The 25575-nt window shown below is 44.6% G+C and overlaps 1 protein-coding gene across 9 annotated transcripts in view; it reads right to left on the reverse strand.

Annotated features, from left to right (window-relative positions):
- Positions 1 to 25575, reverse strand: part of MAPK10 (mitogen-activated protein kinase 10) — a 413215-nt gene that overhangs the window by 131742 nt on the left and 255898 nt on the right. For all 9 annotated transcript variants that reach the window (XM_084860214.1, XM_084860212.1, XM_084860211.1 and 6 more), the window contains one exon: positions 14771 to 14940. In XM_084860214.1, the coding sequence (XP_084716340.1) occupies positions 14771 to 14892 (122 nt within the window). In that variant the 5' untranslated portion in view covers positions 14893 to 14940. The remainder of the gene's footprint in view (positions 1 to 14770; positions 14941 to 25575) is intronic.

Raw genomic sequence — 25575 nt, forward strand, 5'->3', positions numbered from 1 at the left:
CTATGGACGGAGGTCCGTAACATTGTTCAGGAGGCAGCAACTCAATCCATCCCAAAGAAAAAGAAATGCAAGAAAGCCAAGTGGCTGTCTGAGGAGGCTTTACAAGTAGCTGAGGAAAGAAGGGAAGCGAAAAGCAAGGGAGAAAGGGGAAGATATACCCAACTGAATGCAGAGTTCCAGAGAATAGCAAGGAGAGACAAGAAGGCCTTCTTAAGTGAACAATGCAAAGAAATCGAGAAAAACAACAGAATGGGAAAGACTAGAGATCTCTTCAAGAAAACTGGAGATCTCAAGGGAACATTTTGTGCAAAGATGGGTATGATAAAGGACAAAGAAGGCAGGGACCTAACAGAAGCAGATGAGATTAAGTAGAGGTGGCAAGAATACACAGAAGAACTATACAGGAAAGATCTGAATGTCCCTGATAGCCATGATAGTGAGGTCACTGAACTTGAGCCGGACATCCTAGAGAGTGAAGTCAAGTGGGCCTTAGGAAGCATTAGTAACAATAAAGCTAGCGGAGATGACAGTATTCCAGCCGAGCTATTTAAAATCCTAAAAGATGATGCTGTTAAAGTGCTGCATTCAATATGCCAACAAATCTGGAACACTCAACAGTGGCCACAAGACTGGAAAAGGTCAGTTTACATTCCAATTCCAAAGAAGGGCAACGCCAAAGAGTGTTCAAACTACCGCACAATTGCGCTCATTTCACATGCCAGCAAGGTGATGCTCAAAATCCTACAAGCTAGGCTTCAGCAGTATGCGAACTGAGAACTATCGGAAGTACAAGCTGGGTTTCGAAGAGGCAGAGGAACTAGAGATCAAATCGCCAACATTCGCTGCATCATGGAGAAAGCAAGAGAATTCCAGAAAAACGTCTATTTCTGCTTCATTGACTACGCTAAAGCCTTTGATTGTGTGGATCACAACAAACTGTGGCAAATTCTTAAAGTGATGGGAGTACCAGACCACCTTACCTGTCTCCTGAGAAACCTGTACGAGGGTCAAGAAGCAACAGTAAGAACCAGACATGGAACAACCGATTGGTTCAAAATTGGGAAAGGAGTACGACAAGGCTGCATATTGTCACCCTGCTTATTTAACTTATATGCAGAGTACATCATGAGAAATGCCGGGTTGGATGAATCAGAGGTCGGAATTAAGATTGCTGGGAGAATTATCAACAACCTCCGATATGCAGACGATACCACCCTAATGGCAGAAAGCGAAGAGGATCTCAAGAGCCTCTTGTTGAGGGTGAAAGAGGAGAGTGCAAAAGCTGGTTTGAAACTCAACATTAAAAAAACTAAGATCATGGCATCTGGCCCCATCACTTCCTGGCATATAGAAGGGGAAGAAATGGAAGCAGTGACAGATTTTACTTTCTTGGGCTCCAAGATCACCACAGACGGTGACTGTAGCCATGAAATTAAAAGACGCTTGCTCCTTGGGAGGAAAGCTATGGCAAACCTAGACAGCATAGTAAGAAGCAGAGACATCACCTTGCCGACAAAGGTCCGTCTAATCAAAGCGATGGTTTTCCCAGTAGTAATGTATGGCTGTGAGAGCTGGACTATAAGGAAGGCTGAGCGCCGAAGAATTGATGCTTTCGAACTGTGGTGCTGGAGAAGACTCTTACGAGTCCCCTGGACTGCAAGGAGGTCAAATCAGTCCATCCTAAAGGAAATCAACCCTGAGTGCTCATTGGAAGGACAGATAATGAAGCTGAAGCTCCAATATTTTGGCCACCTAATGCAAAGAGAAAACTCCCTGGAAAAGACCCTGATGCTGGGAAAGACTGAAGGCAAAAGGAGAAGGGGACAGCAGAGGATGAGATGGCTAGATAGCATCACGGATGCAATGAATATGAACTTGAGCACGCTCCGGGAGAGAGCGCAGGACAGGAAGGCCTGGCGTGCTATGGTCCATGGGGTCACGAAGAGTCGGACACGACTGAACGACTGAACAACAACAACAACAAGTGTCAAGAGTAGCATGATGCAGCTAAGAGAAGGGTGGGGAGTCCTGAACAAAGTTCCAGACAATTCCAGCAGGCTGAGATGAGAGGGAGAGCAGAGCCATTCCACCAGCCCTGCCGAAATAATTCCCCTCTTCTCTCCCCATTCTTTTTTCCTTGTGTGTCATGTCTTTTTTAGATTGTAAGCCTGCAGGCAGGGACTGTCTTGTTGTATGCAAGCCATGCTGGGAGCCTTTTTGGCCAAGGAGCAGCATAAAATTCATTCAAATAAATAAATAAATAAATCCTTCAAATTTGGGGACCTATCAATTAAGGAAGGAGTTTGCATTTATTTTGCCATCACTACATCAAAACGACTTGAACTTTAAGAAGGATTCAGATAAATTGGAACGAGTTCATAGAAGGGCAACAAAGATGATCAGAGGACTACAAACAATGTCCTATGAGGAAAGATTGAAGTAACTGAGTATAATTAGCCTTGAGAAGAGAAGAGTGAGGGGGGACATGATAGCACTTTTCAAGTACCGAAAGGGTCATCACACAGAAGAAGGCCACAACCTGTTTTCTGTAGGACACAAAATAACAGGCTTAAGTTACAGGAAGGCAGATTTCGGTGGAACACCAGGTGGAACACCAGATCCTAACAGTCAGAGCTGTCAGATAATGGAATCTGCTGCCTAGGGAGGTGGTGATCTCCCCATCACTGGAGACATTCAAGCAGAGACTGGACAGCCATCTGTCAGGGATGCTTTAAACTGGATTCCTGCATTGAGCATGGGGTTGGACTTGATGGCCCCTTCCAACCCTAAATGCCCCCTACCAACTCAATGGTTCTATGATTTTGTGTTAACACACATTAGTTTAACTCAGCAAAACACAGATTTTGAAATGCACACTCAATTTGCAGCTCAAATAGTTACATTACTTTTCTTTCTGTTGCGAGGTGGACGTGACAAGACCCACTAAAAGAGACGTAATTTTTAGTTTTGCCCCTACAGTTGAACCAGTTGATGTAAAAAAAAAACAACAACTACAAGGATAGGAAATTATACCAGCAGAAACACGTGTTCCCTAATTGCTATCTTTCACAGAGCTTCATCCTGATCCCCAAATATGTCTGCATCCCAGCAAAAAGTGTATGAAACATAAGAGCATAAATGTGAAATATGTGTCCATTTCCTCTAATCCTTGATACTGTCAACAACAGCTGGAAAGGGGGCTTTATCAAAGGAAGGATTTGACAGATAATCACATGCTAACCTTTTCCTTTTATTGCTCTACAAGTCAATGCCTGAAAAAGGTCCAACAATAATTCTTGTTACAGTGTTTGCATTTCAAGTCTTTCTTTCATATAAAGATGAAACTTTATTCTGTCTTGTGTTTCTGTTTGCCACATCAGCTCATGTTTTTATACCTTTAGCATTTTTAGTTGGTTTTTGCCTTTGTATAAACTGAGGCAAAAACCTTCCAGACGGAGGGCTTCTACCACTACCAATCAGAAGGTATTGTGCAGCAAACCTGTATTTTCATCCTTAATGGATTTTCCATGGCAAGAAAAAAGATGGAAGAAGCAGTAGAATCATAGAATCATAGAATAGTAGGGTTGGAAGGGGCCTATAAGACTATTGAGTCCAACCCCCTGGTCAGTGCAGGGATCCAAGTCAGACCATCCCTGACAGATGGCTGTCAAGCCTCATTGTGAATACCTCTAGTGTGGGAGAGCCCACCACCTCCCTAGGTAATTGGTTCCATTGTCGTATTGCTCTAACAGTCAGGAAGTTTCTCCTTATGTTCAGCCAGAATCTGGCTTCCTGTGACTTGAGCCCATTATTCCGTGTCCTGGATTCTGGGATTATCAAGAAGAGATCTTGGCCTTCCTCTCTGTGACAACCTTTGAAGTACTTGAAGAGCGCTATCATCTCTCCCCTCAGTCTTCTCTTCTCTAGGCTAAACATGCCCAGTTCTTTCAGTCTCTCTTCATAGGGCTTTGTTTCCAGTCCCCTGATCATCCTTGTTGCCCTCCTCTGAACCCTCTCCAGCTTGTCTGCATCCTTCTTAAAGTGCGGTGCCCACAACTGGACACAGTACTCCAGATGAGGCCTAACCAGTGCTGAGTAGAGGGGAACTAGTACCTCCTGGGATTTGAAAGCTATGCTTCTATTAATGCAGCCCAAAAGAGCATTGGCCTTTTTTGCAGCCACATCACATTGTTGGCTCATATTCAGCTTGTGATCTACAACCATTCCAAGATCCTTCTCGCTTGTAGCGTTGTTGAGCCAAGTATCCCCCATCTTGTAACTGTGCATTTGGCCATGAGTGGGGGACGACTGCAACTCCATCATCACCATCATGCTTTTTTCTTCCTCCCTGCTGGTCCCTTTCCTTGTTTCTTGTGCCTGTTTAGATTGTCTAATCACTGAGTCTTGTAAGCCGCTCTGGGAACTTTTTGACCAAAGAGCAAGATAAACATGCTTTGAATAAGTATATGAATTAAAAAAAAAAAAATGGTAGCATTACAGTTTTTTCTAAGATTTCCTACTGAGCTTTTTCCTGACTTGATTTGGGTTGACATTATACACACACACACACACACACACACACACACTATCATTGTGGTTTCAATGCCAGTGTGTTCAGTGCAACCAGGCAAAGCTCAATTCACACAACACACACACATTGAGGTGCTTTGAGGTGGTTTAGAGAAGCAGAATGGGAGAAGCAGAAAGGGAGGGGGGAGGAGGATGCTAGTGAGGAAAGAGTCAGCATGATGCTTTTAGCAGCCTTTGCCTCTGCAACAAAGCACCAACTGTGCACAGCTCACAGACTCCACCCCTTATGTCACTCCTGCCTGTTCCTTCTTTGCTGCCAGGCTCTACATGGCTTCCCCTAGTTTCTTGTTCCTGCTTGTCCATTAGTTTTCCTGTAAGTAAGAATTTTGACAAACACTGCTAAAAGCTAAAACAGCCTTCCCCAACCTGGCTGTCAGGAGCGCCCTAGCGGCCTCTTCCAATAGACTCCAATAGCCAACTCAAGACACAGACGAAAGGATTCTTTTCAAGGCTTTAATCCTTTTACAACTTAATGACTCTTTCAGATGCTATTCAACAGCGACTAAGCAAGGAACAGCAGAGTGGCCTATGGGCCGAGTAGGCAGTTGATCCCCGTTTGAAGGAGAGTCACATGAAGACCCTGAACTTATGGGCTAGGGAGAGATCCTCCCTCTTTCCCTTGGGTCCACAGGAGGCAGCCGTTGCTTGAGCGCCGAACGGGCGCTACACCTCCTTTCTGCGCCCTCCATCGCTCATCGCTCTCTGCATCTGCGTTGAGCGTCTAGCAAGCCCCCCTCCCACACTTTCTCACTGCCAGGATCGCTATCTATCCCAGGAATGCCGGCAGGAGGAATCTCTGCCAGCTGCTATGCCTGTGAGGGATGAGCTGGCTCCTCTCCCACAGATTTCTGATCTTCCTCAGAATCAGATCTGCTCTGGGGTTCTATCAGCTCAGTTTCCACCCTGACACTGGCAGGCTCCAAATGTGTTGACTGCAACTCCCAGTATTCTCAGCCAGCATAGCTAATGCTGGCTGGAAATGATGGGACTTGCAGTCCAACACACCTGGAGTGCACCAGGTTGGGGAAGGCTGGGCTAGAATAATTATTTCTAGCCTAATCCATGGTGGATAAGCAAACAACCCAGTTTAATATGTAGGAATCTCTAGGCAAGCATTCGAAACATGGACTTATGTGATCCTGTTTAACATGGACTCCAGGGGACCCACAATAGAGTGCTCTTTGGTGGCCCAACTGCTACCTTTGGTGCCCCCACCTGAGCCTTAATGGGCTTATCAATGGTGGTGGGGGGTTATCATTTTAATCATCCATATCCTGAAATGATTCTCTTGGGGTTTTGAAAAGACTTGGTGGAACCATTAAATTTAGGATTGCTACTTGATCTGTTTTCTGCTGCAGCAATTTGCAATTTGTAAGAAATCCATTGGAGAGCCTCACAAATTCCATCATTATAAGATTGGTAAAAATAAAAATTACAATGTTGCATTGTTGCATTGTTAATAAAATTAACTTAATGTTTAAGAAAGTATTCTAGGAATCTAGCTAACTAGTTCATTGGAAATTGGCCATTGTTTATACATTTTTAGAACGAAGATTTGGTAGATAACATAAGACCATTTGTATTTTTTCTCCCTTTGCTGTAAATGTGTTGATACATCTATTATTCTCTATTAGAATAATTTAAAATCAGCTATCTTTTCATACGGCATTGTCTTGATTTTCTTATAATTATGTTTTGGTGGGTTTATTTTTGGCGTTAAAAATGTATTGTTTAGGCTTCAATTGTCGGGCATTTGATTAATTTATCGTAATAGTTTTTATGTATTATTTTCATGAACCCTAATTAAAAATTAAAAGCTTGGTCAAAAGTTCCTTCCCCGTGTTTCCTGAAATATTCTCTCCTTGTGAAAATTGGGGGTGGGCATTTGCTGAGGCTTTTTTGTGGAGGGGGAGAGATTTTTGAAAAAATTGGGGGAGGGGGTTGCCACTTATGAGGTGAAGTGGCCATGGATTTTTCTTGCATTTTTAACAACTCATAGGGGCACAAGGCTATTTCCACAGCTTCTCGTCCGCCCTCACTTCCCCAGAATCCCTGCAGAATGATGTGAAATAATGCTGAGTTGCTTCCAAGGTGCTCCAGTGCGTGTGACTAGCGGGAAGCTTTGGGAAGAGCTTTGCGCTGCTTCCTGCTGGCTACACTTCCCAAAATACCTTGAGAAAGATGCAGTGCAGTGTGATGTGGTGTTGCTCCCACGGCATTCCAGGAAGTATAACCAGAGCGGCATTGCAGAGAAAGCCTTGCACTGCTGTGAGGGGACTGGGTCCGTTTTTTGTTTGTTTTTAGTTTTAAAAAAACAGAAAATTCATGGCCACCTTGCAAGGCTAAGTTAGTCAGATAGGCAGCAACTCCCTCCCGGAAATTTCTGAAAATTTCCGAGATTTTTTTGGAGAGTGTCATTCCGCACCCAGCTTCCCATCCACCTAACAAACGGTCAAAAAAGAAATTTTGGAACAAATCAATTACAATTAAAAATGTGCAAGTACAGGGAACATTTCAGGATGAATGACTCAAAGTAAATAGAGCTGCTGCTACACCTATGGAACTTCACTTCCTGAGCACAGTTCCAGAAATGTTTAGAACCTCATATATACTAATAGCAATCTCAATTCTCCTAGAGTCAGTCCTTATGAAACCAAACAAGCACCACACACACACTAACACAAGAGAGAGAGGAAGCAGCAGGCCTGGAGGAACCCCAAGGTTTGAAGAAGTACAAAAAATCTTTAGAAGAAAAGTACTCGAGGGGCGGAGGGCAAAACAACCCAATGAAGACTAAGGATGCTCAATAGGCATGGAGTTCTGACAAACTGTTGGGGAGGTCGAGTGGCCACGTATGTATTGCCCCAAAAGTGGAAGTGTGTCACGGACAAAAGAGGATGCCCATTTGCATGAACAAATTGATATGTATAGCTGCAAATGTAGACAGAATTGCTATAATTTAAACGAGGAATATAAGGTATCTCACCATAGTGAGGAAAACTGTGATGTATGGTCTTTGTTTTTATGTTTCTATGAACTGTGTACAGCACTTTGAAATCTGTAGATGTAAGCAATTTATAAATATCTGCAAATAAAGGAAGGAAGGAAGGAAGGAAGGAAGGAAGGAAGGAAGGCAGGCAGGCAGGCAGGCAGGCAGGCTTCAAGGCCTTTGCTTTCCCTTCTGTACAGCCCAAGTCCATCTTAAAAAAGGAACTTGAGCTGTACAGCCATTCTAATAGAGAACTGCCTTCTGAAGGCCTTCAAATAGAGGAGTGTCCTCTGTAAAGTAAGATACACAGCTGCCCTAACTGGGGGGCAGTGGATGTAATGCGGTGGCTGGAGTCCTGAACAAGAAGCCCTCCACACTGCAACATTTTCTTGCAGGCACCACTTAGGGATGGGTGAATGAACAATATTTGAGATCGCTAGGATTCTCCAAACATCATCCTGCCACTCATCTCATGCCCAGTTCCCATTCACATTTGTGATCACTGCTCACTTTGTGCAAATGGGAGACCATCACAAATTGAGCAGCAATCAAATGGGAGAGTTGTGCAAATTTCCCCAAATTTGTACAGATCTCAAATTCATGCAAATTTCCTCCATAGACTAAAGTGGGGCTGATTCAACCAGCTCCATAGACTAAGGCGGAGCTGATTCAATCTACTTAGGAACTTGCACAAATTAAAAAATCTGTGCAAATCGAACAGGGAATGAGGAATGAGATGAACAGGAGCATGTGTTCAACAATTTCCTATTATTCTTCGCAGACACGCGCAGATGTTCAGAGCTTGAAACCAGGCATGCTTTCTCATGTTTTGTGAAGAAAAATGAAATTCTCATACATCCTCAGACCACCTGTATAATTTATAAACATCTGCATTTCTATGGATTTTTTTTTAAAAAAACTTCACAAGGCATCTACACTATTAACATGCAACCATCACTTTTAGCGTTGCTCTCAGTTAGAAACAAGATGAGTTTGGTACAGACGTTTGGAGGTTTGTTTTCTACCAGAAGCAGCTGCCACAATTAACACTTGATGCCTGGTGCCATACAAATATCACTGTATCTGATCATCTTCCAATGAGGTGTGTGGTGGGGGGGACGGGGGGAGGAAAACAGCATTCATGTTCTCCTGGCACAGAAACTGCATTGCTGTTACTTAACTGTGAGAAAATAAGAGATGCTCTTCTATTCTACAGGACCCTGCTTTTTCAAACTGCTTGATCAATCGTAGCGAATGATAATCTTGCTGATTCTAAGTCCCTGATCAGCAATTCATTTTTACCAGGGTTTAGATCTTGAACTGGGCAAGGACTGAAGGGCCAGTAGCACTAGTCCTGTACACTTGATTCCTTGCATCACAGCCAATGCTTAAGAAAAAGGATCATATTGAGGAAAAATTGGCCAGAGAAATTAGGTTTGGGTTGGTCTGGTTTTGTTTTGCTTTGCAAATTAAAGAACCGGCTCCAGAGCAAGTTGCAAAACACGGGACCATCACATTGAATTTAAATTCCTTCCTCTCTAGTTTTCCAGGCTTCAGTGGAACCATGTAGAATTTAGGAAGGACTTTTATCTCTGGACACTTGCCTAGGGCTGTCAGAGAAATCCGCAATGGAACCTAATCAGTTTGGATTTTCATGAATCTGACTGGTGGATTCTGCAGCAGACTGGCTTTTTCCATGTTGGGAGGATTCTGCAGACTTACAGACCATTTTTCTAACTTTCCTGATTTTACGCAAATTTCGCCATAGAAAAAATACACAAATAATTTAACAAAGGAGCAAAAAATGTGCATTTCCCCTATAGGTTAAAGTGTGAAAATGTACAGTTTGGGGGATTTTGTGCAATTCTGCCATGGATCCCAGGGAGGCCGAATTCCAATGAATTCGGCCCCCTGGAATCCGTGGTGGAACGGAGCAACCCGCCCCACCACCCCACAAAAGCCCCGTGAAACGGAGCCTTCCTGGCTGTGGCTCCAGTGGCGGCAGCAGCTCCGGCAGCGGATGAAGAGGCGGTGGCAGTGATGGCAGCGGCTCCAGCCACTGCTGGGCTGCTGCAGCTGCAAATGGCGGCCGTCGTAGCAGCTGCCATTTGCATCCCTACACCGGCCCGTGACAGGCTACGTATATATTTATGTAGCCTATCACGGCTAAAGCGGGAACGCAAATGGCGTAGGGGGCGCCATTTGCGTCCCTGCTTTAGCTGTCATAGGCTATGTAAATATATACGTAGCCTATCACGGGCCGGCGTAGGGATGCAAATGGCGTCCCCTACGCAGGACGCCATTTGCATCCGCAGCAGCCCGGCAGCGGCTGGAGGCCCCGCTGCAGGTTGGCCCAGCTGGCAGCTCCGTGGACTGGCCACCAAGCAGAGCTGGCCAGGCAGGAATCGGGGGGGAGGGAACAGATCGTCTCCCCCCCATTGAGGATTCCGGGGTGAGGAACAGATCACCTCCCCCCACCTGCGGACCCCAGTGGAGCCAGGTAAGCAGAGTTTCGTACACCCCTAAAATTTGCACAAACTTAAGAACTTTAAAACTTTTTTAAAAAATCCGATTCTATCAATGGGCGGCATGAAAGTCGCCTGACAATCCATGAAACACAGACGGAATGGATTTTATACAATCTGTACATCCCTACTCTTCCATGAAGAGCAGCAAAACCTCCTGATGGTTCAAAAAAGTGAAAAGTTTTAATATGGCATTTTGCTAAATAGAATTTACTGCTTCTCTATGCTGGCTAGAGATTGTGACGGTTGGTTTTACTGCCTCTGCCAAAAGCATCAGCCAAGCAACCAGGAAACAGATGGTGCAATCAGTCGTTGCTGTGCTCCATTCTTAGGTTCCTTTCCTCCATGTTCCTCCTTTTTCCCAATGGTCCTTTAAGACTGGGTAGTTTTATATGGTGCAGCACAATAGGAAGCATCAAGCCATCAGCATATCTCTCTAGAAGGGAAGTTAGGACAAACAAGCCCAGTTCTATATTTTCAACATGAATGGAACACAGAATCAATTCATAAGATAAATGGCTTTACCTTCCACACAAACTACGGTATACACATTGGTTAGGGATGGGCAAATCTGCTAATCTTGATCTCATCATGTTTCTCATTCCATTCTGGTTCCATCCAAGTTTATTTTTTCCCCACACAAAAATCTGTATGTCTTTTTCTGCATATTTTTCAAATGTATGTGTTTTTTTTACACATATTCCCATTGACTAAAGCATGTTTGTGCACATTTTAGAAATGTCTTCAGTGTTGTTGTTTTTCAAATGTTTCAAATGTGCACAGGTTATTGAATGCTTTTTTCTTTCCCTCACAATCATGCATCGTGATTGGAATGCATCACAAGCCCCAAGATGTACAGATTTCCAACCACAAATTGTGCTTGGTTTGTGTTTGGTTCCAGGTAAATCCGTTTGTTTTTTTTAAGTGACAGAGCAAATTTCTCACCCATCCCTAGTATTGCTTCTAGACAATATGGAAGCAGGAAGAAAAGCTTAGGAGGGGAAACGTAACATAAGTTCTTCATGTCTTCTGTTGGGCCCAATGCTCTGAAATAGGCAAGCATTCAAGACCAGCCATGCATCCTCTGGCCACTGGATGTAAACCTGGGGTGTGTACAGGCGGAAAGCAAAAAGAGATGTCAAAGTGCATTCACTGCACTCTGATCCTCTCTCTCTCTTTTAATGTGCACAACCATGTGCACATACCAAAGTGCACATACATGGTTCTAACATGCCAGAGAACTGAAGACTGGTATATGCTCTCATCTACATTGCCTGGCTGGGTACCCAGGGCCTGGCATTTCCCCTTCCTTTTCCTATTGGAGGATCAAAGCGTCCTGCAACCAGTTATCCACGACCGAAGGTGATTGTGCCATTTCCATCTCAGGCACTCGACTGCTGAGCTCTTCCTTTCCCAGGATCAGCAGCAGCAGCACCAAGACAACAGGTGATCAGATAGGAAAGAAAATATCTCACAGTGGTGTGGCTGATACAACACAAGGGTGCAAACCTCTCCCATCTCAAGAAACTCTGGGGGAGGGACCATAGCTCAGCACTAGAGCATACACTTTGCACTCAGGAAGTCCCAGGTTCAATCCCAAATGTTCCCCATTAATGGGATCAGGTAGCAGGAACTAGCCAGAGGTTACAAAGAGCCACTGTCAGAGTAGACAATACTGGCCTAGATTGACAAATAGTTTGACTTGATATAAGGCAGCTGTTTATGTCCCTACTACAAAGCTGCAGGGGGAGGGTCAGTACACAACAGAAGATGGGAAGGAAAATGAACAGGAGGATGTGGCAGCAACTGGCAGGCCAACTACGATTTTGATTGGTTTGAGATTTTTTCCCCCCTCTCCTACCATTTCATTACAGATGTCCTTTCCTACCGGTACATTCTCCCTGGACATTTCTATGGAGGAAGCAGAGTGTGATGATACCAGGAGAGAAAGTATCAGGAATGCCAATGGCACATTCAACATGTAAGGGGCGAGGTTGGTATTGCACCTGCTGGGCCTGCCTTTGACCTCTGCACACAAGTTCTGACAAATGTGCAGCAGTCAAGGGGAGACCAGTAGGCACAATCTCTCACACAGACGCATTTACCATACAAGCTCGGTCTTCTGGATAGGGCTCTCATGTTCCTGGCATCCTGACTTCTAGTAGCATAATACAGGGGTGGGCAGAAGATAGATCTCCAGATGCTTTGGACCCCAAATTCCAGGACCCCTGTTAGCATAACCAATGGTCAAGAATCCTGGGAGTTGAAGTCCAAAACATCTAGAGATCTACTTTCTGTCCACCCCGGGCATAACATTCCATTAAATTAAATGGCAATGTGAACGTAGAGATGGGAATAGCACACTCCGGGAGAGAGCGGAGGACAAGAAGGCCTGGCGAGCTGTGGTCCATGGGGTCACGAAGAGTCGGACACAACTTAACGACTGAACAACAATTATAATGGAACAGTAGAAGGAAAACAAAAACAAGATCACCAAAACCCAACGAAGTGTGTTTGAATAATAATAGTACATTGGACACATAATGGATTTTAAAGCAGAATCCAGGTGCTGGAGAAAGGAAAAAGGTGACATATACAGCGACAAACAATAAATCAAAGAAACACTTACATAAACCATAAAAGATCTGATTATTTACTCTGCAAGATTTATTAGCTTTCCATGTTTTATGATGCAGCCCTTATGATATTCATATGTTCCACTGAAATGTCAGGGTTCTTCTTTTTCTTTTTTGTAACTAACGAAGGATTAATGGTCACATCAGCTTGGAAACCTTGCATTGGTGACAGCTTCAAAATGATACAGGATGAGACTTATTGCCTGGCAGATCCGAGGTTGTTTTTAGAACACCAAGAAGAGGAATTACTAGGTCTGCTTGAGGTGTTCTTTGCACAGCTACTGGAAGAGGCTGCCAAAGAGTATAAGCTCCATACGCTGTCCTTTTGTTAGTTACTATCTGCTATATCCAGGGGGAAATTCAATGCTACCATTTTCAGGAGTAGGAACATTTATTAAAAATGAGCAGAATGCCCAACAAATGTAAGGAATGTGTATCAAAATGTGGATAGGCCTTCCCAGCTGGCTTTGCTTCTTTCCATTCCTCCCTGTTTTTCTCCGCTGCATCTCTTGAGGACCTCATTTCTGTCCATTGCCTCACCTACACCCAGCTATCAGCACCCAGCATACTCAGGCAAATGCCAGGGCCCACCAAGGCTGACACTAGGATGTCATCATTAAGTCTGGTGCTGAAACAAGAAGCACCAGCCTGGGCAGCTGCAACGAACATCTCCTTCCCAAATGCCTGGGGACCCCTCCCCTTGGATGCAGGCAGACCAACCCTGCCTGCTTTCCCTCTTCCCTTCAGTCCTACCCAGCCATGATCTTTCCCCTTTACCCAACAGCTATGTTAGGGCCAGCGAAATGTGACAGGGCAAGTTCATTTCCATGTCTGCCCCAACATGGGAGCAGGGACCACATTTTGCATCAAAAGGGATGTAGAGACAAGGGGAGCTGAACCCTGCCCCTATCCACAACTCATCTTGCTGTGCTCCATTCAGCCCAGAACCACATTTGAGGGTCTGTGGGCAGGACTCTCACTGCCCTCCCCAGCACCACCCTGGCTGCACCCCCTAGCATGCCTCTGTGTCAATCCCACTCCCCACTGTGAGACTCCAGTCCAGTTCACTTCTCACAGCCTCTGTAGCATTCTTCACCCCATGTGCTTACCAAGTGGCAGGGGAAGGCCACAGCAGGGAATCTCACCCAGGCCAGAACAACTTTTTCTTTCTTTCGAGGACCCAGCACCAAAAGAAGTGGCAGAGGACTCTGCAGCAGCCACCATCTTCTTTTCCCCACATTGCCTCTGCACCTGACATTGGGAGAGGAGCCCAGAGGCATTTGAGAGGGAAAGAATGGTGACTATGACAGCCATCCAGGCTGGTGTTTCTCTTTTCACCACTGAACTTGACATTTTTAAAAATAAAAACATTAAAGATAATGGTAAAATCCTGGTGTCAGTCACCATGTGCCTTTTGGGGCCCACTGGCCCCCAGCATTTGCCCAACTATGCCAACTACTGGCACTGGGCCTGGCTCCATTGTTCTTGAATGAGTTTTCTCCCCAGCCTAGCTCACTTCCAATATTTGTACCAGGGTAGGAAGATCTGCAGTCCAAGGTGAGGGTGGGGAATCTAATCTTACAATTTTTTCTCATCTCACAACAAAGGCACCGGTGTCTTCCTTCAGTAGGGGAAGTCACTACTGTTCCCCCTGTTACGCTCAAAGGGGGTTAGGGCACTTGCAGGTCTCTATCAGAAAAAAATCTGCAGGTTCCCTAAATATAATGTATTAGCTTACCCTCCTTCTCAGCTTTTGGATGGAACCACTCCAGCCTGCCCCAGCAAAGTGGTTTGCAGGGACAAGGCAGCAGGATGGACAGACAGATTTGCAGATACGTTGGACTTTATACAGCAAGCTTTCCCGCCTTTCCCTGACCTCATTGATTGGTTGTTTTCCTATTATTTATTGCAGTCTTGGGCATGCAAGTTCATGGCTAAAAAACTGTGGAGTGTTGGAGATGGCACACCCAGAGAGAAAACTGTGTGTGTGTGTGTGTGTGTGTGTGGACAAAATTCCTGCAGAAACTTACCAAACTATTCCCTGAGCCCCAGACCCGATTGGTTTTAAGTTCTGGTAGCGCTTGAGAACTGTGAAGGTCGAGTCACCCACTTCCACGCTGTAGAACTGGTTGTCAACTTTGCTTTTACTCATGTTGTAATATTTGGCAATATATGACACATCCACTTGTTTCCCGAATCCCTGTCACAGAGACAAAGGAGAGAAAGAAAACAGAATGCCAGTAAACTATCAGCATAGTAATGAAATAAAACAGACACCCCAGATCTCAAACCTGACCCGTCCTGTCATTTCAGGCTAGCTATCATAATGACTTTCACATGATCGTTCTAGAAATGGCATCAAGCCCTATTTCAGAGAGGAAATTGACCTTCAGATCATACAAACTCCTCCCAGAAAAAGAAGAAAGAGGCCCAGAGACTCAAATATTCAGCAATGAAACCCTGAGCAACCTCTGCCCCATAGTTTGCAGTCAGACTGCATTATGGCATTGATGCTTACATTTCCCCAAAGTCATCCATATATTGCCATTTTAAAATATGTGTGGGTTTTGTGGTTGGCTGTTGTCAGTGGTGCACCTTGGTCATTTAAGACCCTGGACATAATGTTCTTATGCCCCCCGCCTTTAGATGACCATGTGTATTACTTCCATCCTGAAGTATGCAACTAACATTTAGGGATATCAGAGGAATCTGTTGGGGGGGGGTGAAGCTCAATGAGCTTCCCTTGATTCCCCACCCCCCGGGACTTCAGTCTACCCCTACCTGGAAGCACCCAAGCTGCCATTGTTGTGCATGGGTGGGTGGCCCCACAGCTTTGCTGGATGCTCTCCAGGCTGTGACAGAGCTCACGCAGCTCAGCAAGCAGGGGCGGGCAGGCAGCGGCGACAGCTCAGCAAGCACCTGACAGAGCTGGGCACGGGTGAGCCTGTCCAGCCCTCCTCTTGATATGAATGCTGTTGTTGCTGCTGTTTTTATTGCTAGTTTGGGTGTTTATTGCTGTTTTTCTTGCCATTGTTCTTGTGTTCTTACTGTTTTATTGTGTTTTTATCACTTTTAATGTTGCATTGGTTTTATGTGTTTTGTTGTTATGCGCTGCCTTAGGAGGGCTTCTGCCCTGAGAGGTGGCCAAGAAATATTTTAAATAAATAATAACTATAGGTGTTTCCAGGGCAGCTCACAAAAAATAAAGACAATAATAAATTTGCCCCTAAATACAACCATAGAAGTAAGCCAGAGAGGGAAGCAGACAAGAACACAGAAGATAAAACAAACTCAGCAATAACAGGCCTTGGAAATACAAATGTCTGGCACTGACATGACATCACAGTGGGTGCCAGGCAAACTCCCCAGAGAGACCATTCTGTGTAAAGAGCAGCAAAACTGCCAAAGGGTACCACAGCCTAGAAGACCTTCTCCCCAGTGGCTCGCTGCCTCATTTCAGAGAGTAGGGCCTAGGCATGACAGAGAAAGTCGTTTGGTTCTCATTTTAACATGAATCCCAAAGAAAAAGAAATGCAAGAAAGCAAAGTGGCTGTTTGATGAGGCTTTACAAGTAGCTGAGGAAAGAAGGGAAGCAAAAAGCAAGGGAGAAAGGGGAAGATATACCCAACTGAATGCAGAGTTCCAGAGAATAGCAAGGAGAGACAAGAAGGCCTTCTTAAATGAACAATGCAAAGAAATCGAGGAAAACAACAGAATGGGAAAGACTAGAGATCTCTTCAAGAAAATCGGAGATATCAAGGGAACGTTTTGTGCAAAGATGGGCATGATAAAGGACAAAGAAGGCAGGGATCTAAAAGAAGCAGATGAGATTAAGAAGAGGTGAAAAGAATACATAGAAGAACTATGCAGGAAAGATCTGAATGTCCCTGATAGCCATGATAGTGCGGTCACTGAACTTGAGCCAGACATCCTAGAGAGGGAAGTCAAGTGGGCCTTAGGAAGCATTACTAACAACAAAGCTAGCAGAGATGACATCATTCCAGCTGAGCTATTTAAGATCCTAAAAGATGATGCTGTTAAAGTGCTGCACTCAATATGCCAACAAATTTGGAACACTCAACAATGGCCACAAGACTGGAAAAGGTCAGTTTACATTCGAATTGCAAAGAAGGGCAATGCCAAAGAGTGTTCAAACTACCATACAATTGTGCTCATTTCACATGCCAGCAACGTTATGCTCAAAATCCTACAAGCTAGGCTTCAGCAGCATGTGAACCGAGAACTACCGGAAGTACAAGTTGGGTTTCGAAGAGGCAGAGGAACTAGAGATCAAATCGCCAACGTTTGCTGGATCATGGAGAAAGCAAGAGAATTCCAGGAAAACATCTAATTCTGCTTCATTGACTACGCTAAAGCCATTGATTGTGTGGATCACAACAAACTGTGGCAAATTCTTAAAGAGATGGGAGTACCAGACCACCTTACCTGTTTCCTGAGAAACCTGTATGAGGGCCAAGAAGCAACAGTAAGAACCAGACATGGAACAACCGATTGGTTCAAAATTGGGAAAGGAATACGACAAGGCTGTATATTGTCACCCTGCTTGTTTAATTTATATGCAGAGTACATCATGAGAAATGCCGGGTTGGATGAATCACAGGTCAGTATTAAGATTGCTGGGAGAATTATCAACAACCTCAGATACGCAGACGATACCACCCTAATGGCAGAAAGCGAAGAGGATCTCAAGAGCCTCTTGTTGAGGGTGAAAGTGGAGAGTGCAAAAGCTGGTTTGAAACTCAACATTAAAAAAACGAAGATCATGGCATGTGGCCCCATCACTTCCTGGCATACAGAAGGGGAAGAAATGGAAGCAGTGACAGATTTTATTTTCTTGGGCTCCAAGATCACCGCAGACAGTGACTGTAGCCATGAAATTAAAAGACGCTTGCTCCTTGGGAGGAAAGCTATGGCAAACCTAGACAGCATAGTAAGAAGCAGAGACATCACCTTGCCGACAAAGGCCGTCTAATCAAAGCTATGGTTTTCTCAGTAGCAACGTATGGCTGTGAGAGCTGGACTATAAGGAAGGCTGAGTGCCGAAGAATCGATGCTTTCGAACTGTGGTGCTGGAGAAGACTCTTATGAGTCCCCTGGACTGCAAGGAGGTCAAGTCAGTCCATCTTAAAGGGAATCAACCCTGACTGCTCATTGGAAGGACAGATACTGAAGCTGAAGCTCAAATATTTTGGCCACCTAATGTGAAGAGAAAACTCCCTGGAAAAGCCCCTGATGCTGGGAAAGATTGAAGACAAAAGGAGAAGGGAACGGCAGAGGATGAGATGGCTAGATAGCATCACCGATGCAATGAATATGGACTTCAGCACACTCCGGGAGACAGCGCAGGACAGGAAGGCCTGGCATGCTATGGTCCATGGGGTCACGAAGAGTCGGACACGACTGAACGACTGAACAACAACAATCTAATTCACACTTCTTGAACCAATATGCAAACCGAAATCCAGTTATACTTGCATACACATACTTTTCCTAATTTTGCAATAGAGTTCTCCAATCAACAATGCAAATATTTGAGGGAAAGTGCACATCAAAATGTGTATATTCATGAAAATAATGTTTTGAAACCCATATTATAAGGGGGAACTGATTGCAAACATGCATATATTGGGCAAATTTGAATACAAATAGCTTGCAAGCATGTATATACTGGGCACATTAGCGTACAAATATGTGTATATTAGGAGAAATGTTCACAAAAGATGGATGAGTTTTCATGCTGACTTTAAAAAGAAATCACAAACTAATGCAGAAATGGGATGAAACCAACTTAAGGTTGGAAAAAAGACAAACTGGACAAAACCCAGTGGGGGCATCCAGATGAGAACCTCTAATGAAAACCTCTGTGCCCTGCCAGGCTGATGAGAGTATAGCAGTCCTGGTCTTTGGTTTATGGGTAAGCACTTTGACTTATGCTTGTAAATTTGCAGGATTATCAAGCTAGGACTGAGTAGGTGGAAGAAAAAGAATGAATGGGAGCTATTGGGCAATACATGTTTACCTCAGAGCACGGACAAGGGATGGGATTGGAGAAGAATGACGAGCAGGAGTAATATCAAGGTTAGCTGGAGAGACAGTTGGAGAGACAGTGGAAGCATGGATTCAATCAATAGATGGGGGTGTGAAACATGCTTCCCCAATTTACAAGTGTTGGACATGTTTGGCTTCATAGCCCTCTCAAGTAGGGATGTCACAGGAGTCTGAGAAGGGGGGGGGAATCTGACATACTCCCCCCCCCCCCGCTTGGCCTCCCAGACCCTGTTCTCTGAGCCGCCACAACTGCCAGGTCTGCAAGCACCCAGTGGCCACCCATCCCCTTAGCAAGCCGCCATTTTGTGTAAAAATGGCAGTTTGGGGTTTTCTGGATATGTAATGTTACATAAATGGAGGCCATAAAGGGGCCATTTACGCAACACTACAGGTATGAATGGTCCATTTATGCCTGTAATGTTGCATAAATGGCCCCCTTACATCTGCCTTCTGTTCAACATTACATTTATAGAAAACCCCGAGCCACCATTTTTATGCAAAACGGTGGCTTGCTAAGAGGTAGGTTAAGGTATGAGGTAGATTAAGCTAACCCAGTCTCATGGCTTCATCATGATGAATTGAGATTGGAATCCAGGTTTCTGCAGTCTAAATACAGTACTTTATTCACTGTATCACAATTTAAATCCATATATGCCTTCAAAAACATTATTTTCACCTCCAAAGGATCCCTTCCACACTAGTGTATCAGCAAAGGAATTTCTAGATGTTGCAGAGGATTCTGTAGAGCACTCTGTGGTTCATAGCATCATAGAATCATAGAATAGTAGGGTTCGAAGGGACCTATAAGACCATCAAGTCCAACCCCCTGCTCAATGCAGGAATCCCTCAAAGTACCCCTGACAAGGCAGCTTCATCTTGAATGCCTTCAGTATGGGAGAGCCCTTGACATCCCTACGGTCATTGGTTCCACTGTCGTATTGCTCTAACACTCTGGAAGTTTTCCCTGATGTTCAGCTGGAATCTTCCTGTAACTCGATCTCATTATTTTGTGTCCTGCACTCTGGGATGATTGAGAAGAGATCCTGGACATCCTCTCTGTGACAGCCTTTCAAGTACTTGAAGAGCACTATCGTATCTCCCCTCAGTCTTCTCTACTCAAGACTAAACATGCCCAGTTCTTTCAGTCTCTCCTCACAGGAGCTTTGTTCCCAGTCCCCTGATCATCTTCGTTGCCCTCCTCTGAAACTTTTCCAGTTTGTCTGCATCCTTCTTAAAGTGTGGTGCCCAGAACTGGACACAGTTCTGAGAGTTCTTCTGCCGGTTCCTTTATTACTCTAGGGTAGGGATGTACGAAATCCCCCTTACCTGGCTCCACCGGGTTCCGCTGGGGGGGGAGACGCTCCGTCCCTCCCCCTGGAATCCTGGTCAGCCAGCTCCACTCCACGGGGATTCCGCAGAGCCGCCGGCCAGCTCCGCCAGCAGCCAGACACATCCGGCCGCTGGCTAGCAGGGACGCAAATGGCGGCAGCCGTAGCCGCTGCCGTTTGCGTCCCTGTAGTCAGCCGTGATAGGCTACATAAATCTTTACGTAGCCTATCACGTCTGACGTTAAAAAACAAAAAAAATGCGCATACGCAAATGGCAGTGGCTATGGCCGCCGCCATTTGCATTCCTTATTTTTGGCCGTCTTAGTCTACGTAAATATTTAAAATAAGGGGAACAGAAATATAGTCTATCTCGAGAGGAGGCTGGTGGCTCCAATGTCAGCGGGGTGGCACATCAGCTCCAGGTTTCAATCAGAATCAGTCAGAACTCTACAGGAGGTGCCACGCACCTTAGATAGCTCCTTGAGAGTTCTGATTTGCTCTGGCTGAAACCCGGAGCAGATTCACTGCCCCACTGACCAGCCTCTACTATCCATCTCATCATAGCATGGATGACTCTGAACAGATGACATGTGTGACTGCCTGTTCAATCTGTTGTTCTGTTGATGGACAGCCATTCTTATGCTTCTTTATCTTAAAACAGGAATTAGACCGGACAGCCCTTCAAACAGAGAACAGTCATCTGGCAACCATTCAACTAGAAGTCCGTCTTCTGTAAAGGAGGACATATGACCACCCTAGCCATATGAGGGTGATATGTCTGAAGCCCCCTTCAGTCAGCCATGTCCTCTAGGTCAGTCTTCCCTGACCTGGTGCCCTCCAGAAGTGTTGGGCTACAACTCCCAGCATCCCCAGCCAGCCATGCTGGGAGTTGTAGTCCAACACATCTGGAGGGCATCAGGTTGAGGAAGGCTGCTCTAGACTATGCTGCAGTTGTAACAAATGTTGCTGTTCCATTAAAGCATTTGGTGCGCCTGCCTGATTCTTCACCATAAAGCTCTCCTTTTTTGTACCCTTAGTATCTTTTCTTTATATTTTCCCAATGACTCAGAAGCTACACACTGACCATACTTCTCCTCAACTTGCCACCTTCCTACCAGTCACCTCCCCAAGGCTTCGGCCTAGTTTTGCTGAGGACAAAAACAGTGCTGAGTAACAAAACAGATGGCAACATATGGAGATTGCTGTCAGTGAACCAGGGAGGGAGGGCCAGAGAGAATAAGGGCTTCTGTGCTTCATGGATCAGGGGGAGAGGATCAGCTCTACCCGTGACCAGACTGAGCACAGTGTGTTAATGTATTCCTGTCAAACTGCCAAAATTAGCTTCCTCTTAATTACCTTACAATTTTGAATTCATTTATTTTTACCCAGAACACAGCAGGAATATGTATTTACAAGCCAGAGAAGTTGGAGGAGGGGGGATGCCTCCAGAAATGCCAGAAGGACACAGTGATTGAAATGAGCAAATTTGCAGAGCAGTCTGAATAGAACTGCTTAGTGTTCTGTGAGTTTTCTTGCATTGTTTTTATGTAAAGCACCCTTTATTAATATTACTGGTGCAATTAGCAGCAGTTGCTGGTTAGTGAGCAGCCAGTGAGGCTGTGACTACAGGTGTCAGGACCACAGCGGCCATCTGTGCGTTATGGATCGTTCATCTTTTGGAAGCTTTGCTTGTAGTAACTAGAATGCTTCTTCAAGACCAGATTTGCCTCCTAACAAATGAAATCCAAAAGGACATCAGTAGACACCACATGAAAGAGGAATCACACATCCCACTTTGACAGAGTGAATTAAATGTGTTGTCTTTCAATATAGCACAGTCCGCACCTCCACTGACTTCATGTCAGTTCTCCCCCTGTACAATCAGAGGGCTGGAAGGATCAAAGAAAAAATCATATCCTAATTCATGGGAGGATCAAAGGAAAACAGTATTCGTGATCCAGGAACCACTTTCAGCCCAGCAAAGTCCGTCCTTCTGCTTGAGCAGTCCTCTGCTGCAACATTATAGCAAGTCACTTGGTGACTTGTCATTCTTTGTTGAAGCAGAACTTTCAGAGATCCCTGGATGCACAGAAGTGACCTGCTCTGATCTGGTCCAACACCCTGTTGTATGGTACAGCCAATAGCCTATTGGTGCCTCTTCCTCCATCACAGCTGAACCTACTCAATCCATACTATAACATGACATAATGCACTGCAGAAAAGGCCCTAGAAGACCGAATAGCTCCAGACATCCAAGCCGAGAGAACCAGTGTGGTGTAGAGGTTAGAGTGTTCGACTAGGACTGAGGAGACCAGGATTCTAGTCCCCACTGTGACATGAAGGTCACTGGGTGACTTTGGGCCAGTCACTCACTCCCAGCCTAATGTACCTCACAGGGTTGCTGTGAGGATAAAATACAGAGGAGGGGGAGGGGGATTCTTATGGACACTGCCTAGGGCTGGGTGGACAAGCGAAGTTTGAGATTGCTAGGATTCTCCAGATGTCTCGTGCCTGATTCCCCTTCATGTTTGCAGTCACTGCTTGCTCTGCACAAACAAGAACAGTGTGCAAATTGAGCAGCGTGCAAACATGAAATTTGTGCAAATTTTCCTAAATTTGCACAACTTTCCTCCATAGACTAAAGTGGGGCTTTCAGTCTGCAGGGGAAATTTATGCAAGTTAGGAAATTTGCAACTGGGGAAAGTTGCTCAAATGAAATGTGAACATATGTCCATCAGTTTATGAACATTGTTGGTGGACATGTGCTCGCAATCACGTTCTGGGCTTTGAACAGGGCATACTCGCATGTTTTGCGAGCAAAAACGAAATTCTCATACATCCGTAATGCTGCCTTGGGTTCCTTGGAGAAAAGGTGGGATATAAATTAAACAAAGAAACTGTGTTCATATCCATTGCAATGAACCTTGTGAAGGAAAACATAGTGTCCAATGAGTTATCCCAGCACACAATGCTATTCACTTCTTTGCACAAGAGATTTTTAGTATCATAAAATTACAACTAGCACCTCATTTCCCTTCCTTGCCCCAAGTCCCCCCCAACAGTGAGTCAGCATTCCATGCCCACTGAGCATGCTAGTCCTCGATGTGCTGTTTTGCGATTTTGTCCCCCATTAGTTTTTTTTCCCCCTAAGGATTTTTTTCTTTTCTTTTTCTGTGCTTCCACAAACCTTAGACTTCCTCTGAGAAGTCCATCCATCCCTCTTGTCTGTGGATGGTGACGGTTTGGTGTGGTGTAGTGGCTGGAGTGTTGGACTGGGACCCAGGAGATCCAGGTTCTAGTCCCCACTTGGTCCTGGAAGCTCACTGGGTGACTTTGGGCCAGTCACAGATGCTCAGCCCAACCTACCTCATAGGGCTGTTGTTGTGAGGATAAAATGGAGAGGAGGAGGAAGAGGGTAATGTAACCTGCCTTGGGTTCCTTGCAAGAGGAAAAAAGGCAGAATATAAATTCAATAAATAAATTAATAAAAATTATTTAAGGATCAGTGCTCAGATAATGCTACTAGAACATAAGAAGAGCCCTGCTGGACCAGACCAAGGGTCCATCTAGTCCAGCTTTCTGTTCACAAAGTGGCCAACCAGCTGTCGACCAGGAAACCACAAGCAGGACATGAGCACAACAGCACCCTCCCACCCACATTCCCCATCAACTGGTGTACATAGGCTCACTGCCTCTGGTACTGGAGGTAGCATATAGTCATCAAAACAGCCTTTTCCTCCAGGAATTTGTCCAGACCCTTTTAAAGCCATCCAAATTGGTGGCCGTCACTACATGTTGTGGTAGCAAATTCCATAGTTGAATTATGTGTTGTGTGAAGAAATACTTCCCTTTATCTGTCCCGAATTTCCCACCAATCAGCTTCATGGGTTGACCCCATTAGGTTCTGGTATTATGGGAGACTTTTGCTCACCTTTTTATATAACAGGCTTTGCTATTAGTATATAGATCACATACACTGCCTTGTGCTTCTTGGAGTAAAGGCGGGATATAAATGTAACAACTAAACAAGTGAGCCAAGCTACATAAGTGCACCAAGTCATGAGCTGAAGTCTAAGGCATGTGCCTACCTTCCTTTCCTTGACTTTCTAAGGAATACAAAGACAATTCATTGAGAGGACAATTCATGTGGCTGGCCAGAAGGTGAAAGTGGCAACGGTTGTTGCTTTATCTGATTCATGTTAGCCAAAGATGGACATCTTTGATGGAGAATGCAAGATAATAAATACATACATACAAAGAGTTGGAAAAATGGTGAGGTGGCACTTTCCATTCATGCTGTATTTAACTAGTCCTTATAGAGACATTTCTTTGCTACCTGTCGACTCCATTCTTCAGAATAAGGAACTTCAGTTCCAAGAAGCCCATTCTCAATACCCAGTAAAATTAGTTGTGTGGGAGAGATAATTAATCCCCCAGCCCAAAGAAATGAATTGTTTTATCAATAGTAATGAATAAAATACAAACTGCAAAGTATATTACACTAACCAGGCTACAGAAATGATTAATAATGATAATTATTCAGCAGCAACAGTAGCCCCTGAATAATTAAAAACAGATAGTTGTGGTGATCTCTGAAAATTCTGTCTTCATAGTGTTTTTTATATCAGCCTGGGGCCTAAATGACAGCTGGAAAATAACAGTACAGTTTAGGTTAGTGGAGACCAATCTTTTCCGGCAAATATGCCGTCAAGTCAGTTATTATTGGTCATGAGAGAGTGTTGGTGCTTTACAGAGTAATAACCAGGTCCATAACCAGAAATGTTGTGGTGATGAAGCCTGAGGGTAAACATCTCATTCCCTACTACTTTTCTGTCAGTACCAGATCAGAACCACTATTTGTTTAATTGTCCACTGCCCCAGAGTGCGAGGGGAAATATCTCCCAGGTATTTTGAATAACTATGAACATTGGTCTACGTTTTAAAAATATTTAACAGTAGCAGTGAGGTAACTTGCAAAGCTGCTCTGGCTTTAGCAAGATCTCATACTGAATTTCTTCACTGTCATATTGTAAATTGTGCTGTAGAAATTTACTCTGTGTGTGTCTGCGTGTGCATGTGTGTGTGTGTGTGTGTGTGTGTGAACTGGTGTTTTCCCAATATTCTGTATTGCATTATATGTTCTTGCAGCTAATAGCTGAAACAATGAATTAATATTAATCAGGGCCATGGGCTTGTCAGTTCTTGAAGTTTCTTTTGCACTTCTTGAACAGAACTTTGGAATGCAGGAGCAGGTTTATGAGCAATTGGGCAGAATACTAGCATTCGGCTGGGGTGGGGAGATAAAATGAACAAATATTATGATTATTATTTGGTGCTGATGACACCAAATTATTTAGGGTGTCATCAGCACCTAGACAGATGGGCAGACCAAACACACTAATGCCACGCTGGAGCAGTACTTATGCTGTTATGGAAAC

Source organism: Heloderma suspectum, chromosome 5 (genome assembly GCF_057233095.1).
Source record: "Heloderma suspectum isolate Gila_16-S chromosome 5, 16-S_ref, whole genome shotgun sequence".
Lineage (NCBI taxonomy): Eukaryota > Metazoa > Chordata > Lepidosauria > Squamata > Helodermatidae > Heloderma > Heloderma suspectum.